Source organism: Alligator mississippiensis, chromosome 2, assembly GCF_030867095.1.
Source record: "Alligator mississippiensis isolate rAllMis1 chromosome 2, rAllMis1, whole genome shotgun sequence".
NCBI lineage: Eukaryota > Metazoa > Chordata > Crocodylia > Alligatoridae > Alligator > Alligator mississippiensis.
Genome location: NC_081825.1, coordinates 243,971,977 through 243,991,575, shown reverse-complemented (window position 1 = coordinate 243,991,575; position 19,599 = coordinate 243,971,977). Strand labels below are relative to the sequence as shown.

The window sequence follows — 19,599 nt, the reverse complement described above, 5'->3', positions numbered from 1 at the left end:
ATTTATTATTTCCCATTAATGGACAGATCCAGTTCCCTTTTATTTCTTCAAAAAACAAGCCTGGTTTAAACCATCTATCTCATTCTTCCCACAAGAGCATATTCTGTCCAAATATGGGATCTGACACCACCTGCCCATGACAACTGCAGATCTCATTAGAGTGAACCTCAATCTAATAATGCCATCTTTTGTTGTTTATAGTTTTGCATCACAAATAGATAGGTGTCTAGGATAAAGGAGTGTTATAGTTATCTTTAAAAAGAGAAGTTTGAGATAGTCTCACTGCCAGCATTGTACTGACTCGGTACTGTTCCCAGGTCATTTGTCTCGGAGAGACTATAGATGTTATTTAACCCTCCAAAAATAGTTTATTAGGCAAAGGAGAAATTCCTGGAATGCATTTCAAGGGTAGTTTAAAGTTCTTAATTGATTGTGGTTAGTCACCTTTTCTAGTCTGTCTTCAGAGCACACGAGCCCCAGCCTTCCTCCTCCCCGCCTCCACCCTCCCCCTGCATCATAGAATAAGATGGGGATAAAAAAAAGCCTTAAGTCATTCAAATTCTTTTGGGATTTTGAGTGGACCCATAGGGTCATCACCCCAGAGTTCTGCTCCAAAGAATAAAATGGACTTTATCTTAGCTCTGTAGACCCTTAGTGGTTCAACACCTGCTCTTCTGCCTATCTGATTATAAAAAGAAAAAATGTTGCCTAAAGCTTTTTTGCTCTTGTCTACATTTTCAATATTTTTCAAATGTTGTTTGAAGGAATATATCTAAAATATTTTGCACAATAAATTCCACTGTTGAGGCACCATCATTATTTTTTGCAAGAATAAATTATTGTACTTGATCCTATGGTTTGAGGTGCATCATTCATTTACAATATTTAATCTTTTTGATTTTATAAACTGATTTTATAAATCAAAGCTTCCTAAACTCCTGCTTGTGCAATATGCTTTCCATTGGAAAAACCTAAAACGCTGTTACAGTGATTTTCATTTAGATAGCATTAGAAAATGTCAATAAAATTCAGTGGAAACAGGAGCAGGATTCTAATTTCCTATACCTTTGCTAATAAATAATATTTAGGAATGCACTGCGCTACATTGTGTGAAGCTTGCATGAAGCAGCCCTACTAATGCCTATGAAAACTCCATTGCTGTACTCTGTGGTTCAGCCTTAAGAAGTAAAGACTTATATATTGCACCAAAATCTCTTGTGATCACACATTCAGTTCTAGAATTACAATTTGTGCTCCTCTGGTTTTTTTCCTCTGGAACATTTGGCCTTAGTGCTGTGCAGTACTTAATAACACTACAAAACTAGTGCTGTGTGGGGTGTGCATACTTGCACAGTTGTCTGGCTGGAGTATGACAAGTCACCACAAGGCATACTGTCCAGCCATGGAATTATAGGGGGCAGTTCCTTCGGTCACCCTGCTCCCAGGGGAACCTGTCAGTGAGATCTGACCACTTGCGGGGAAATGGGGAAGGCTGTCAGTGATCAGCTGGTAGCGGCTGCTTTGGTCAGCTACTCCCAGACTAGGAGCAGCCATTATCAAAGACCGCCTGCTGCTGCAGAGACAGCATCAAGGTCCACTTCTGGACAGGCTGTCAAGGAACCAGCCACCCTATCTCCCTCCCCCTTGGAGGAACTTGCATAGATTGGATTAATTCTGCCTTTGGCTTTTTGCCTGTCTGTACCTTAGCCTCGGTTCTAGGAGTCTTACTTAATGTGAGTAGGGAAGGTTGAGTGGAGCACTCTGAGGTGCTGGAAGTCCAAGAGACCCCTAGTAGTGCTACATGTAAGTGAACATACTTTACATATGGTTCTACAAAACTTAGCATTACAGATGCAAGATACAGGTCCTGTTTCAGGCAGGGACATTTCAGCAGTACTGGCACCATATTTCAGCAGTACCGGCACCATGTCCATCTGCATGTTCACCTTTTGTAGCACTCCAAGGGCATCTGTAGCATTAAAAATGTAATGTATGTTCATAACCTTGTTAAAATAGATCCAAGGCAGAATAAATTCAATCTACTCAAGTTTCTCTAAGCTATGTAGATTGAACTAATAATGAACAGAACTCACATTCACCCTTGAGTTGGCTAAGGCAGGCAGATGCCTGCACTGCCCAAGGCCAAAATGGAGGCACCTTTACCTCCCAGCTCCATCGGGCAACAAACACCCCAGTCCCATCACCTCCTGAACTATGTGGGGCTGGGGGGGGGAATGCCCCCCAACCAGGGTCTACACAGAAGGTGAGGGGAAAACCCCTGAGGCAGGGACTTTTCCCCTACAGAGCCTGGCTGCCAGGCAGTAAATGCCCCAGCCCTGCCCTCTCACCCACTTCCCACCATTCAGTGACTGAGAGGTGGGGGGCTGGTGAGGGCACAGGGGTGGGGCATTTGCTTCCTGACAGACCTGGGCTGTGCAGGGGGAAAGCCCCCCACCTCAGAGGCTTCCCACCCACACCCGCTGTGCAGACCCTGGGTGGCGGGGGCCAGGGCTGGAACCTGTCTCATCCCTCCCTGTTCCACTGACAGCTGGGCTGGGGAACAGAGGTTTTTCTGCCTTGGCTCTGTAACAGCCTAGGAACAAGGCTGCCAGGTTCGGCTGCAGCAGAGGAACTGGGGTGGACATGAGCCCTCTGTGTGAGAGGAGGTTAGTGGCAGGCCTCAATGCATCGTGGGATGCTGAGTGACTGTGACCAAACTTGTGTCAGGAGGGGATCTGAAACAGAAATTCGATAGAGTGGTGTAACCTAAAATGATTCAATCAAATTGACTTTTATTAGTAAATGTTTAGGATTGTGAATCCAAAAAAGATGACGGTAGGGAAATACATAGCGCCAGAGCAAGGGACTAACAATAAAAGGATGGAGGTGAGGAGGGGAACACAACTAGGTTACAGGAGATACAATCTTAACATTTTATCCAGATCTACTTTCATCCAGATCTATCTTAAACTGGAATCTAACATCTTGAAACCAGGCTATACACACTAAACTTCTGTTCTGCTACAGGTTTATATTGGTTTCCAATCACTTATACCAGTTTATGTGTAATTTCTGTCTCTAGCCCAAGAATCAGACTCTTAGAACTGAGTATCTCTAAAATCTGAGACCAACAGAAAGCTAAACACTAGCATTTGCTTACTCTGCCTTATTCTTAGTATACATTTTTTAACAATATTTTCTTCTCCTTTTTTTCACAGCTGACCAAGCTATGCAAAAAGTTAGCATTGACAAGATACGTTTTTTCAGGGTAGAACAGTCTTATGCAGTGAAGACTGGAAAGTGGTACTTCGAATTTGAAGCCGTGACGGGGGGAGATATGCGTGTTGGCTGGGCCAGGCCAGGATGCCGGCCTGATTTAGAATTGGGAGCAGATGATCAGGCGTTTGTGTTTGAAGGAAGCAAAGTTAGTAAAGGTTATTTAAAAAATTAAACAAAATAAGTATACGTTTGTAATTGTGAACAGGCCATGTAATGAAATTGTAATAGAGTTGAACTTGAAAGGACCCCATGTGATTCATATAAATAGGGACCAACCTAATTCATGGAGGCTGCGTCTGAATGTTGCTGTCCCAGCATGGTGTTGGGCATGATTTTCATGGCAGAGTGCAGCAAGGTCCCCCACACCTCTGGCCAATGGGCCCCAGTTATCCTGCCCCTCCCTGGATATTGACAGATGGCCACCAGTCAACCTCTGGGGAGGGGTAGGACTTCTAGGGCCCCTCAGCCAATCAGAAGCATAGGAGGAGCCACCATTATCCACTGCAGAAATACCCACCTGCTTCCCCCCTCTTCCTCCCCACCTATGCTTCAGGATGCCAGGGCATCCTGGTTCTGTTTGCAGCCCCCTTTCCGCCGCCCCATTTTCCTGCTTTTTCATGGTCCCCACACTTTTTTTCATGGGGAATGGGCTTTTGCACAGGGAGCCTACCAAATTTGCAGTTTCCATGAAAATCGCAAAATTGATTTTGGTAGGTCCCTACATATAAATGATTCTTTTGCATTTGGGGTTTTTTTTGCTTGTTTGTTTGTTTTATCTACCTCTGAGTTTTGTTTCATGTTATACAACAGCAAGGACCAACCTTCTTGGCAGATGTGCCACAGATTAGCTCTGTGCCCTCCCTGAGTGTTGCTATGATCCCCTTCCCCTGCCTAATCTATTGCTCTTTCTTTTCCTTCCTGCCCTGCACTCCTGGCCCTGCGTCACACAGAGGCTGCCTGTGCCATTGGTGGCATATGCAACACAGGTTGGCTACTTCTGCTTTGCAAACATCTGTGGGTGCTGACAGACATGGTAAAAAGAAAAAAATAATCCTTTACCAGAAGAGGAATCACATCAGTTTGACCCAGCTTCAGTGGGGCTTTTTGGTGCTTTTATCTAATAGCTGATTCAATCAGCTATTAGATAAAAGCACCAAAAAGCCCTGCTTCCCTTTTCTCCTGTACTTTGAATCTGTCTTGCAGAAAGAGAAGTGAGATATACTTTTAATGTGATATACTTTTAATTCTGATCACTCTTTCTTTAGGGCCAGCGTTGGCACCAGGGTAGTGGATTCTTTGGACGAAATTGGCAACCAGGAGATGTGGTCGGTTGTATGATAAATTTGGATGACAAATCAATGATCTTTACTCTTAATGGGGAGTTGCTTATAACAAATAAAGGTTCAGAACTTGCCTTTGCTGACTTCCAGCTAGAAAATGGTAAGTTGAATCCTATTTTTTAAGTTATAATGCTAATGTCTAGGAAAAAATGAGAGAGCATTAGTCTGCAAATTAGGCTGCGCTGCTATTTAAAATTAATCGGAAAATCTAAATTAGTGCCATGGAAGATTAATTGTTTTCTTCCTAGTCTGTGCATGGGACTTCCTCATTGGACCTTCTTCCTCATTATCTCCTTGCACTGACACAGAAAAGCTCCGAGTTTTTAGCTGGATCTGGTGCATTTAATGTTCTTGCCTATCTAGTTTCTAGCTAATGACAGTACTGAGTCTTTGTGCCTGAAAGCCTAGTCACATTGCCATTTTCTAAGGACAAAGGACAGTTGTCAGCTAGTAATTTAGTTGCATTACTATGTAAACCTCAAATTAAATTCAGAGATAAGTAATTATTCATAGTGTGTCTGTGTGGATCAATGGCTCTGCTAGTCCCAGTCCAAAAATAAAAAAATGGATTTCAAACAATTTTCAGTGCTAGTAGTAGTTTATTTACAGCTTTTGCCAACACAGTACAGTAACATGATCAATAAAAAATGTATATAAATAAAATAACAGCATTTATAGAAATTATAACTTTTACTAAAAGTGTACAGTAAGATCATCTGTCCTACCAGTTTACACAAGATTAAGACAGAATAAAAGAGGAGAATACTACTTGATTTTGGCACTTATTCTGTGCACAAGTAGCACAAACTTACCTAAGACAGGCTCCAAAGTATTACAAAGAAGCCAGATTGTTTTTTCTTCATTATCCCAGGACTTAGTATTCCCCATTAATTTCCTTTTTTTTTTTTTTTCAAAAAACCAAAACAAGAGCACAAATAATGTTTTAAGTTACCTATCTCATTTTTCCACAAGAGCACAAGATATAGGGTCTATTACCACCTGCCCATGACAACTGCAGATCTCATTAGAGTGAGCTTCGATCTAGTAATGCCCTCTTGTTTGTAGTTTTGCACCGCAGATAGGTATCTAGTAGAGGCAGGTTAGATTAGCCTGCAAAGGCTGAATCAATTCAGGCTCCAACTTTTTGAATGTCTGTCCTGAGACCTAGTCCAAGATGTGGTAAATCAGTGAAAACCTTTCTCCACCTACCCCTTGGACTCCTACTTTTTTATCCCTTTATTAGAGGAGGGTAGAGGAGCCATGGCAATTAGTGGTGCCGCTGTTCCCCAAGCATGGAATTTCCAGATCCATGGCGAGGCAGCTGGCCAGGTGATTTGGCGCACACCCTGTGGCTGGACCTGGCATGCATGACTGGAGCTTGTGTGTAGCTGCAGCTAGAGGCCAACTGGGCAGCACACAGGATTGGCACAGCTTTTAGCATTAGACCTGGTGCATGGTCCCAGACCTGGCATGCCAGTTCGGGCTGATGGTCCATGGCCCCAGACCTGGCATGCCAGATCATTCTGGTACTCAGGGTCAGTCTTTGACTGGACCAGCACTTAGCCCTGGACTCAGCACGCAGGGTTGAACCAAGCACACAGCCCCAGACCTGGCAACCCTAGACTTTAGTTACTTCCTTCACTACAAAGTAAGATCTTTTTTTCCTTCCTGCTGCCTTCCAAAAACAGGATGTGTTTTATATTCTGGGACATGTTATATGCAAGAAAATAGAGTAACATCTCTACCTGATGAGAAGACATGAATCAGGACATAAGAACAAATGGAAGCACAAATTTAAATGGTAGGCTGAAATTCTATTATATTTACAGTGAGGAAGGGCACTCTGTGCCAACTTCCTCTCATGCTCCAGGTATATAAATGGATCTAGTGTAAGTCATAGTATCACCAGGGCAGATCCTCTTCAACCTTCCCATAAAATTAGTTCACTTCTGGATCCTCTTGCTGTCGGCATCATGGGAAGATCAAAGAAGACTTCCTTCTGTGAAGGTTTTAGGTATCTCCTTAGCTTAGATGTACAAGTATGCCAGTGTTCAATTCCACCAACATCTCTCTCACTTTTGGGAACTGGGTTTTTAGCCTTTCTCCACACAAGACCATAGGGGCATGGCCAATTAACTTCGTTTCACCCAAATCACCAGTTGTCTGCCTATTCCAGAACCTGCACTCAACATCCCTAAAACACTGAGGCCAGTTGGATCAAATGTCCCTGTGTAAAGGGGACAAAATGCCCTCCCCTCCCCCCCATAGCAAAATATTTTAATAAGGTGTGTAAAGCACAAGGGCAGCCAGCTTCCCCTCTAGTAGGTCATGGAAAGAACAGAGCCTATGGAAAAAGGGAGAATATCTCTGCTTGTCCGTCCAGAATGGAGGAACTGTTTTTTTCTTTCTGGGTTGGCTAATTCATTGCCAGATCTCATCAATCATTATTCCCTCTGGAGAGATGTTGTTTGTCAGGGGCAAGTGGGGTGGGGGGCACTTTAAAGAGTTCAGAATAGTTTTCTGTGTATTATCTATGAATTCCTTTCTCGCTAACTTTCTTCTTTAATAATCAGCAGGGTGCTCTTTGCTTTCCTCACCAGCTTTTTCATAATTTGAAGTTTCCACGTCTTCATAGAACAAAAATTATTGCTCCTTCTTCTGGGTAGTCAGGAGTGTTAAGAATATGCTTATTTTCTACAGGAGAGTTAGGAATATGCTGGGAGATGCAGCAGTTAATTCCATGATATTTATAGGCTTTCCTACCTTCCATTTTGTAAAAATCCAGCCTAGTGTGATTTCTAGGTACAGATGACATCAGCAGAATTAAGGAAAAAAACTGGTCTTCAAGCCCTCTCTCATTTTCCCTTCTGTTGCTGGAATTCCTCTTGGGAACTTTTAGCTTCCTGTTGTTTTATCACCAACTGCTACAAACCTAACAAGTTTTGGTCCCTCTTGGTTCTCAGTTTTCCAAACTACCAGTCTGTTCTCATCTAATATTCCTGCCAGTGCTTTTAACAACTCCCTGTGCCTCCAATGCAAGCCTTTAGGCAGTGCCTCACATCAGCCTGATAAAACGCATTGCACAAAGTCTCTCTGTTGGCACAGGCTACTTTTGTTGTTCTTTCTTTGGACCAGAAATAAACATTAGTTAATGTTTAGCAAATTATTGTGGAGGGGCAGAGTATGTGACTGCTGTTATATAAATCAGCATTTGCCAACCTTTTTCACCCCACGGCACACTTACCTAGATAAAAAAGCACCGCGGCACACCAGACATGGGGGGGGGAGGGAGGGGGCGCGTGGCCAGCCAGACGCCAGTGGGAAGGGGTGGCACACGACCAGCCGGACAGCATTTGGGGCTGGAGTCACACCCCCTGCCTGGCTAGAGTGCCACACTCCCCGTTTGTCTGTGTCCACAGAAACAGCAGGCAGGGGCATGGCTCCAGCCTAAAATGCCACAGCACACCTGGTTGTGCAGGATGGCACACCAGTTGGGAAACGCTGCTATGAATCCTGGTGGACTCTTTTACAGAACTGAATTTGAACACTAATAATAAATTACATAGTAATTATTAATAACCTTCATCTGCAAGGATCCCAGAATGTCAGTCTGTGTACAGTTTCTGTGTGTGTGGGTGTGTTTCTGCTTTCAAGTGAACATGCACAGGTCCCAGTTGTCATTGATGATTCATCATCAGCAGTCCCTTGCAGTCAAGGATGATTGTCTTCTACAGTTGCCTTATCTGTGGGTCTGAAGATGGCTGACAAGGCTAATCTGGAATCAACAGGTTCTATTGCAACTTGGGCACATGTTTCTGTGTGTGGTGGGTGGCTCTGGTTTCTTGGTTTGGTCCGCGATACATTGTTTCTGCCACTCCCACTTTTCCATCTCCTGTTGTCATTGTGAGGTGTCATAATACTGAGTTCCTTGCAGCAAACTCTTCTGCCATTTGGGGTTTCCATTGATGCTTACAGATATTTAGCCAGAGGACAACATTTAGACAACACTGATCATTGTTTATACCAGTCATACTCTGTGCCAACAGACTACAATCATTTTTACAGGGTGAATGTAGATCTTCCTTCAGTGGGTGCATTTTATGACCTTGTCCAGGTCTCATCGCAACTTTTTTCCTTTTTCTGCCCTCCTGTGCCTTGTTATTAAGAAGTTATTTTCTTTCCCTGCCTCTTGTTGTTGCTGGCATTCTAAAACATCAATAAATATATATTTTTATTGCCTATTTCTTCCAAATCCACAGTTCCTGCAACCTGTAATGACTTCATGCTGATTAATAATTACCTGGCAATTATTTCTCCCTTTCCTAATGTCCCATGACACACTTGCTACTTGTACACCAAACCATTTCCTAAAGCATTTAACTTGCTTTGCATAAACTTGGATAGGTCTTCTCCTGCATACTCCTTTTACAGTTTTGTGTCATGTTGGATAAACGTTACTGTTTTTACTCATTGTTAGCCACAGCTACTCAGTATCTGCTTTTTCTTGATTCCAGTACCATCTGCAAAATGCGTTCTGAATGACTTAGTGAGAAGTGAAGTATCTGTCACCTGAATTTCTTCACACTGACCTAGTATAGTGTTGGGGTAAGGAAGGGATTATCAGAACCCTCCCCCTGAGGATCCCTGCTGCACAAGTTAGGAGACAAGCCACCAACCATCTGCCCTTTTATCCTTTTACCAAAATATACTCTCTGCTGGAGAGGATGAAAACCTTACCAGCAGCCTGCCCTTTAGCTGTGGGCCTAGATACAGTCTATTGCAATAGTTCTCAATTTTTTTTAAACTCAAGGCTAAAAAAGGCTTCAACTTCTCTGAATTTCCTGGCACCCCAGTGGATACTCACTGAGCTAGAATATAAAGAAAAGGTAACCTATGGCTAAAAAAGTTAAGAACCACTGATCTATCTGGTGGCAGGTAACGGTGGCACAGGCAGGACCCAACCCTTCTGTGCCTAGCTCTTTCCATTGTCTGGCCCCTCAGTCTGTACCTTAGGGGACAAAGGTGGCCCCTGCTGCCAAGGCTGCTTCTTCTGTGTCTCACAGTCTGGCAACCACCCCCTCAGCCCTCCTGCCAGCCCTTGGAGGAGCAAAGGGGGATGACCTGGGCTGTAAAGGATAGCTCCAGCCCCACCTCAGCCTGCCCATCTATCCTCCCCACCCACTGTCTGCAGCAAAGCACACTGCTGGGAGCAGGGGGACATCTGGAAAGGGGCTGCCTGTGGGGTGTGGTTGCAGGGTCAGCAGTGTTTAGAGGAGCAGCTGCAGGCACTGCTGGAATAGCTGGGGCTTGTGCAGGGCACCACACTGGGGGAGGAAAATGCTAACCTCTTCATACAGAGGTCAGGAGGTGGGGCATCCTTATAAAAGGATCTTCAGAATCACTTATCTGTTGTATTTCTGCTACTAGATTTTAGGCAGGAATTATCTGTGTTTTCCCAGTCTTCTCTACTGAAGGAATTTAGGCATCAGCTTTATACCTGCATATTTTAGAATGATACAGTTATGAGGATATAGAAATGCCAATATTGGGAAAATCTCTGTGTAGTTCCATTAAAATCTGCTCATCTCAATAATGCTTCTAAGTGTCTGAGTGTTTGTACAGTTTGGGTATTACAAGCCCAGGAGTGCATATTGTACATCAAAAAATAAGATATAAACATGCATGATAAGATTTCTCTGAGCATCAGTGCATTATCATATAAAGTCATCTATGCCTGTGTTTTAAATATTTCCAGTAATAAACCTTTATTTTTAATATTTACTGGATGGTTTTGTAAAATATAACTTTCAGAAAAAGACCGATTATTATACTATCTCTTATCTGATTTTTTTTCCAATTCCCAGATACTGTGTGCTTTCATTTTGTTCCATTTATTCTGCCCAGAGTTATGAATTATGAATACAAACTTTATAAAGGCAAACAAATTTAATAGACACTTTGATTTCTTATGAATAGCAAGGTTTAAATGTATGTCAGAATTTCAATTATTTAGAACAAGCTTGGCTTTTTATAAGATTGTTTCTGGTGGGAAAAGAAAAGCATCTGGTCTTTATATATACTGAAATACTAAATATACTGAAAAACTAAACTCATACTAAAATTATTTGTTTTTTAGCTACCAACCATGTAGTGCTGTTGCTATGCACCTCAGGAGGAGGGAGCTTACTGAGTAAGGGAGTTGTGGAGGTCATTTTTATTTTTGTAAAAAGAAGTAAAAATACTGGGTAGTGAAGTGGTTCAGAAATAGTCTATAAAGACAAGAGGAAAGTAACCAAGAAATGTGATAGGTATTGGTAGGAATTGAGCTTAGGATAGCTCTTCTGAAGTGAATACAAAGGGTGAAAGTTTTATGTCGGGATTTTTTAAAATGTTAATCATACTTATATTCTATTGATCATATCTATATTTTATTTGCACACATCAATCAGTGCAGATGTAGCACTTCTTTATTGCTTCCTTCATTTTTCTACTCTTCAATTCCTATCAATTGTTGATTATATTACTGAACCCTGTCCTTAATTATAGTGTAAACATTTTGGGACAGGATACATGTTTACTGATATACTCATAGAGTGCTTAACACTATGGGGCCTTGATACCAACTTTGGGCACTGCTGTGATGTAAGTAACAATATGAACGATGTGAATCCTGGATACTTAAGCTCTGCATGTTCCTACTACCACAGCACTTTTCTTGTGCATATTAGAAGCTTTGTAGCAGTAATTTTTTTTTCTTGATCCATCAGCTCCAAATCTCTTGGACTTTGTAAAACTCTGCAGGCAGAGATCTACTTATTCTAGTGAAACATACAATTCTTAGCATATTGGCAAACAAACAAGTTAGTGTGGTGACCTAGAGTGTGATTTGCATCCCATTAGCTCTTCCCTGCTAACTGCCCATCTGTACACTCTTGTACATAAACACACGGTAATTTGTTATTTTCCTTGAAGGATAAGCTGCCATTTATTTGGTACAAGTTATCAGGGAGATGGGGCAGTTAACCAGGAAGTAGCAGGTAACTGTGCGCGCCGGGTCTGACCCGGGTCTCTTTCGTTGCTCTGCACGCGGGCTGTGGCCAGCAGCCCGGGCAGGCCAGATCGGAGAGGGCGGGCGCCGAGCTAGAATTAGGCACAGACACGTAACGGTTGATTTTAAGATTATTTTACTTACACCGAGATGGTCGTGGTGTAGGCTGAGAACTTGCTTGAGTTGCGGTTACAACAAAAAACACGAACACACGTGGAGTTTGCTAGGCTCCACGCAGACAGAACACGAACAATCACGTGGAGGTTGCTAGGCTCCACGCAGACAAACTCCGGATGTCCAGGACAAGCGCGTATTAAACTCGTCGTTACGTCTTATAGTAGGCTCCGTTCGAAGACGGGAAGAGGTGGGTGGTGGATCAGGCCGCCAAACTCCTCTGAGCGACACACAGGGTTTCTATTACCCTGCCGCGCACACCTAGAGTCCCCACGAGATGGATGCGGAGTCCTCTTCGGCTTGGGCGGAAACTGCTCAAGCCTCTTATACGGCTAGCAGGCCAATTGCTAGCCGCCACGTGTGAATAATTTAGAACTAGCCAATTGCGGGGCACGAATTTGCATACGACGAGCGGGAAACCTTTGCACCGTGCATTTCTGTGTTGCAAAGGAAATGCACCCTACAAAGATCGCTGCAAAGTGGCGGGAACACTCCCCTGCATGCGGGTTCTCTGTGCAGCAAAACTCCTCCGTGCAATGAAGTTGCAAACCCATGGGGATAATTCTTAGTGCCGAAGCACACACAAAAAAAAATCAGACCTTTGGGTCATGACAATAACCCATAAGTTAAGTTCAAAATGTAGCTTATGGTAAATGTGTGCTAATTTCCTTAAAAACAGTGCATGCAGTAACTTATGGGTTACTGTCATGACCCAAAGGTCTGATTTTTTTTTTGTGTGTGCTTCAGCACTAAGAATTATCCCCATGGGTTTGCAACTTCATTGCACGGAGGAGTTTTGCTGCGCAGAGAACCCGCATGCAGGGGAGTGTTCCCGCCACTTTGCAGCGATCTTTGCAGGGTGCATTTCCTTTGCAACACAGAAATGCACGGTGCAAAGGTTTCCCGCTCGTCGTATGCAAATTCGTGGTGCAAATTCGTGGTGCAGCCAGTGCCGGGCCCCCGGGGTGGGGACAGGACAGCAGGGCTAAGAGCCCTGAGCTGACAGCAGGCAGCATGCATCCAACTCACCCTGCACACAAATTTGGGGGACATGTGCCCCAGATGTTCCCCCTGGTGGTGCACGCAGTGGTGGGGAGCTGCCCCCTCCCCTCTGACAAGCTGCCTGTGGCTCCATCCCACTTCACACCCGCACCCTGGGCCCCATGCACCACCCTGGCTGGCCAGCACCCCCAGCCCTTGCCCCACTTTCTGCCTCACTGTGGAGACCTCAATCTGTCTCCCTGTGCCCCCTCCCCACATAGAGTTCCCTGCAGGGAGCTGTTCCCCACCTTTCCCAGCCATGTGCATGTGTGTGGGCTCACACATGTACGTGATGCCCTGTACTTCCCACTTCTGGCAGCCCCTTGCAGGCTGGAATGCTGTCAGCCTGCAAGGGGAAACCTGGATCCCTGCATGATACTGTGAATCCAGGACAAATGCTGTCCCGAAGTCAGGCAGCCTGGGACTGGGATTTAATGTTCCCATTCTGGGACTGTCCCGCCCATTTAGGGATGCATGGTCACCCTAGGTTGGGGGTGCCAGGGCTGCTTTGGCAGATGGCCCTGGCACCAGGTAGGGGAGGGGATGTTTGCTTCTCCAGGGGCAGGAAAACTGGGGCACCAGGGGTGGGGCCAGGGGGAGAGAACACATGTACAGAGTGGCAAACAGCCCCTCCCCTACCCAGTGCCAGGGCCATCTGCCAAGGCAGCCCCCAGGTGCACCCCACCCCGTGCCCCAGTTTTCCTGTTCAGAGGAGCAAACAGCACCTCCCCTACCCATCCACAAGCCCCCCCCCCCCAATCCATTTTGCGACCCCTTCCCTGGGATGCTAGGCTTTTGCTGCTGGCTGGGGAATGCTTTCCCAAGCCAGCAAGCTGGACCCACAATTTAAACCAGGCCCTACATATAAATTATTAAAGGTCCACAAAAAAAGAAGGCATTCAGGAGTAAAAATGGTTTAAAAGTTCTGCTCATATGTTTCTGGGTGGTTTAATACTGGGTGTCTTCAGTCTCAATCTAAGTGTTCTAGAAGAATTTGGAATCCCGAGAAGAAAAATGGAAAGATCTTAACATACTGACATGAAAAAGATCAGGTCATCCATGTTTTGGAAAAAAAATATGCAGTTCAGCCCTTGTGTTTGTGCACTATTTGATCTTTAATATCCATGTAGTCTTGGGTCAAGGTGCCATATGAAACAGGTCAGGTTGATGAATTGTATGAATAAATGTTTTATTTGATAAGAAGGATGAAATTGGTCCTGCAGAATCTGATTGACTGGTTCAAAGGAATCTGGGGTTTTCAAATCTGATGATTAAACCAGGAAACCTCCTCTTCTGCTTTACACATTCTCATTTGTATTTCAGATATAAAGCACAGCACTAATAACCTAACCTGTGAAACTGTCTCCTCATTTAAAAAAATGTATCAAAAATGATTAAATTCATTCTGATACAGCAATTCCTCTCACGTTCCTCTGAAGAGATTTTATCTCATTTCATTTCCTGTCATGGGGATAAGTGAAGTGTATGGTCTCATCCCTGTAATTAATCCTACATGTATTCCTATATATGCTTATTAACCTTAAATGACAACATTTTTAATTCTTAATTCTTACATTAACTTAAAGTAAATTTGCACTGGATAAATCTAAAACAAATAATTCTTGTATATTAAAAATAAACTATTTGTTTTCCACTATCATTTATTTAGGTTTTGTCCCAATTTGCTCACTCGGTTTGTCTCAGATTGGCCGTATGAACCTTGGGATGGATGCCAGCACCTTCAAGTATTATACTATGTGTGGCCTTCAAGAAGGCTTTGAACCTTTTGCTGTCAACATGAACCGTGATGTTGCTATGTGGTTTAGCAAGCGCTTACCAACTTTTGTCAACGTGCCAAAAAATCATCCTCATATAGAGGTAACATTATATGTTAAGAAGGCACCTGTTTCTAAACAGTTTACTTAGGCTGAGACATTAAACCCCTACTAATTCTTACTGTCATCAGGTAATATATTGCATAAAGCTACTAAGTAAATCTTGGCTAATTCCAGATCTCTTTGCCTGGCCCGGCTTCATTAATGATAGTCTGGTCACCCCCATATGGTGTGCATTATTGCTTCTTGTAGATGAACTACTGATTCATAACCAGTACACTGGGTACTGACAACATGTCTGTTAAGGCTTTTAAAAATGCTTTTTGAGTTCGAATATATATTTTCTATCTTTCCTAATTTTTTATCCCCTTTTATCTGCATGCTTTTCTTGATAGCATTTTTAATTGTCTTTAGTATGCATCAAGATAGCAGTTATTGAGATACTACATTAAAATGGGATTCTAAAGTAATTTTATACATGAGGGATTTAAAAAAACAACTATTATTTTCTGTTTTTATCTATGGGACATTCCACTTGACCATAACATGTAAGGATAAAACAACTACCTCTTCATAAAAAATTAATTCTTGGTCGTTTGAATTCACTATGAATTGCAACTGTACAAATGTAGTGCTAAAAGGGACCGCATGAGATGTTTTCTACTTTATGCCTCTGCTCTGAGGTAGGAGATATACAGAGAGAGAGAAAGAGAGGGAGAGAGAAAAATACTGGAGGATATTCCCAGGATATGCTTCGTTATGACCCCCTTGATATGTCTGCACATTATGACAACAAGCTATTGATAACTGCTGTTGAAATATATTTTTTCAACCAGATGGGCACCCGTATTGTGTTGATTTAATCTAGATTACATTTCCTTACTTCACTTATGAGGGTATAATGTAGGATAGCCCTAACAAAACAAAAACCCTAACAAAATAAAGATAATTTTTCTACCTAACCTCCAGGCCACTTAGCAAATTAAAGGTGGAGATTTTTACAATTATTTGTTCTTGATAAATCTAATTTATAGCTTCTTGCTTTATAATCTTCTATGTGCTTATACATTGATTGGGAATAAATTATTTTATTTTTAGATAACAAGAATTGATGGAACCATTGAAAACCCACCTCGTTTAAAGGTTACCCACAGGACATTTGGCACACAGAATAGCAATGCAGACATGATATATTGCCGTTTGAGCATGCCCATTGAGTTCCATTCATCTTTTAACTATAACACTGGTGCAGAAAGTGCCTCTGCTGATGCTTTCCAAAAAAGGTTAGATTTATGTTCAATCATCTTGTGGTACTTGTGGTATATTCCTCTAATCTAAATTTGAAAAGTATTTTGATTAAAAAAAATATATATATAGTATAGCAGTATGCTGTCCAATACATTGTAATTTTATAAGTTACATGTTTCTGATATTCTCTTTTTCTTAAAAAAATGCAGCATTTTAAAGTGGAAGTTCAAATAACTTTAAAACAAGCTTTGCTACAGAATCCTAGACACTCAGCAAGTTAATCTACATTAAAGACATATGTAGAAGATTCTCATGCATTATGCAGAGAGTATAATGATTAGCTATGAAGCCATTGCATATTTACTCTCTTCATTCATGTGTATGTCAATGCAGCAGTACACAAGCTCTAGGAAGGAAAAGGCAGTTGGGTAGTTTTTTTTCAAAGTATTTAGTTGTTTGGGAGTTAAACAGCTAAATAACTTGACAAATATTGCCCTGAGTCTTTGATTTGTTGCTCTAAATCTCTATTATACTGCTTCCTCTTGTCAGCAGGGTCTCCTGATCTCAGGGGCTAGGGACAGAAGTTACACATACAGTAGTTTAAGAGATCAGAAACTGGTTTAAACCTGTAACATAACAAAAGTTCAGTGCACATAAACCAGTTTCAAAATGGCTGCAACTAGTTTAAGATAAATGTGGTTGAATGTAGTATCACACTTAACTGATTTAGGTCAAACTGGTTTATGAAACTTCTGTCCCAGACCACTTCCTGGTTTGAGTTAAATCAGAGCCCACCATGCTTTGCAGCCCTTGACTGAGCTGTGCTATCTGCTCCAGAGAGCAGGGCTGGCTCCACCCCTCTGGTCCCTAGCTGGAGCAGTGAGGGCTGGCTCACTGCCTTCTTTCCCCCCCTCCACCCCCCCCGCAAAACTCCAGTTGGGGTCTGGGACCAGGGAAGGGGGTTAACCTCCCCTTCCCCCAAGTATGGAGCTGCCCTGCCCTGCCTTGCTTGCTTACTGCTGGCTGCGACTGTGGACTACAAATCGCAGAGCCACCTGGGAGTAGGAAGAGGAAGTAATGAGCAACCCTGCAGAGTCCTGCTGCTGTAAGTCTGGATTGCAAATCTCAGAGAACTCAGGGGCAGCAAGAAAAGGAAGTGAATACACAGCCTATGCTGACTACATGCCAGAAAGCCATGCTCTAGCATGCCCCAGATTCTGGCTTGAGCCACTGCAGTCATGTGGCTGCATTTCCTGAATCAAAAGTGAATGTCTGTTCATTTGCATATTGGTTCAATCTTTGTAGCTTAAACTAACCTGCAAAGACTAATCAATTGAACCTCAGGCTTTTTGACTGTCTGTACTTAGCCAGAAAGGCTCAGAGATGCAGTAGCAACACAATTCTCAGGAGAAATTCAGATGGAAGGGAATGCCCCTCCTTTCCCAGACCAGAGTTCCCTAGTCTGGAAAAGATACAGGGGAAGCTTGACTCCTTCTGATTGTAGAGGAATCCAGTATACAGGTGTTCATTCTAGCAAGGGACCTCTCACAGGGGAAATCTTCCAGGTGTGAACCTGGAAGATCTTTGTCCTGCATGGAGTATGTTTCGTCCAGGGGAAACTGAATTTCTAGCAATTTGTTCCTGGAAAGAGGTGATTCTCCCAGTAGAAATGTAATGCCTACATATAACCTTACTTATCAGTCACTTTCCTTTCCCTGATTCTCTTCAGAAAGGCTTGTTGCATACTACTATTCTAGAACAGAAAAATAAGTCTTTGCCTAAGAAACAATGATTAATCCATATTAAGGAGCTTATTTCAGGTGCTCATTAATAATAAAAAAAGTGTCACCATATTTTAACTTACCAGTTTTCTAAAATGCTGCTTTTCTTCCTCAGAAAACAGAGTCAAGAAATAGCTGTTCCTTCAACAGTAAGTAAATATGTTAAATTATGCTTTACATTATCTAATAAAACAATTTGACATGTGGCTTAAGTTTGCATTAGAAAGCGGTCTGTTGAAAGATCCTTTTTCAAACAATTGCTGCTGGTTTTGTATATAGCCAGAATGCCCAAAGTTTTCAAACTTGCTTCAGTTTAGGAATCTAAAATAATATTTAGGCACCAAAAATGAAAGCAGTCTGGTTTTCTGAAGTTCTGAACACTTGCAGCTACCATTAAGCCAGAGGGTGTCACGGATGCTCAATACCTCTGACACCTCTATCAGAGGTATCAGAGTTGTTCCCAAGTGCAATCAACAATTGCATATTGATCCAACTGATTGTCTTAATTATTAAAAACTTGTTGAAAGTCTATACACTAGAAGAATGGCTGTGATAGCTATTCTGAAGTATTTTTGCAAAAAAAATAATCATTCCTTTTTAATTCAGTTACTCATGAATACTTTTTTCTCAGTTTTTTTATTTTAATTTGTCTAAAGAATCTGGATGCTGAAATGGAGACAAATGAAATGTGCAAGAATATGAAGAAGTGTTATTCTGAGTGATTAAATGAGAAGATAATAGTGAACTCTGTCAGGAACAAAAGCGTCCTTCTTTTTGTTGGCATTCTATTGCTCTTAGTTATTATGTGTACTACCACAGTACCTAAGAATCCTAGACAAAAAACACTGTGCAAAGTGCTATGAAGACAATAAAAAGACAGTCCCTGAATACCAATTATTTTTAATGAGGCAATCTCATAATTTTATACTCGAAGTAAGATGAAGAAATGCAATTGCATGAAAATATGGCAGTATTCCATAGCTATGGGCCCAGTCACTCTGTGACAAACCTAAGGATGAGCCAAGCCCTGTCCCTAGCTATCCTGCTGTGTGGCTTCAGAGCTTTGACCAGAATTGCTCTGAGGTAACTCCTGTCTTTGACAAAATGTCAGCCTAACCAGCACTTTGTCCAGGCCTTGCAGGAGCAAGACTGTGCTGCGTCTCAGAATCCTCCTGGTCAGTGGTTTTCAACCTGTGGTCTGTCCTATCCTGTCTTCTTCCTTGTTTAAGCCATATTACAAACATACATTCATACAAATAACCATTTTTCATACAAATACGTAAATGATAACAGTTAACATAACTTATTTTGGCTGTGGATAGAAACCAAACATGGCAGTAGTAAATCTAATTTAAGGGACTATCTGTGTATGCATAAAAATATTCCCCAACATCAATCACTGCATATATGGCTACCTGGTGACATCCCCCAAACTGTCTGAAGTGTTTTGAACCTTTATTGCAGTGTAAGGTAATCTGAATAACTTTTTATTATCTAAATCACTTTTTACCTTTATGGAAGTTTATTATTGCTTTACTGTTTTTCTGCTATTCCTTGTAAAAACATTATTTACTATAACAACAGACCATTTTTTCATATTTCAGAATTTTAGCAACTATGCAGAAACGTACTTGTTGGAAAGATAGTCAAAACAGTACACAGTAGCTATGCTACATTATTGAAGTTCTTTATGCAGAAAACCATTAGAACAAAGTACCAAAATGAGTCAGACCAATGGTACATCTAGCCTAATATCCTTTCTCCAACAGTGGCAGAATTGAATGCTGTAGAGTAAAAGCAGTGAACTGGATATCTCTGGAGTGATCTATCTATTCCTTATTTAGTACCTTCTC

At 42.2% G+C, this 19,599-nt stretch overlaps 1 protein-coding gene across 1 annotated transcript in view; it reads left to right on the top strand.

Moving 5' to 3' along the window:
* Nucleotides 1–19,599, top strand: part of RYR3 (ryanodine receptor 3) — a 557,273-nt gene that overhangs the window by 256,281 nt on the left and 281,393 nt on the right. Inside the window, exons 26-30 of the mRNA XM_059723007.1 lie at nt 3,219–3,424; nt 4,545–4,719; nt 14,552–14,760; nt 15,816–16,000; nt 17,862–17,895. Of these exons, the coding sequence (XP_059578990.1) occupies nt 3,219–3,424; nt 4,545–4,719; nt 14,552–14,760; nt 15,816–16,000; nt 17,862–17,895 (809 nt within the window). The remainder of the gene's footprint in view (nt 1–3,218; nt 3,425–4,544; nt 4,720–14,551; nt 14,761–15,815; nt 16,001–17,861; nt 17,896–19,599) is intronic.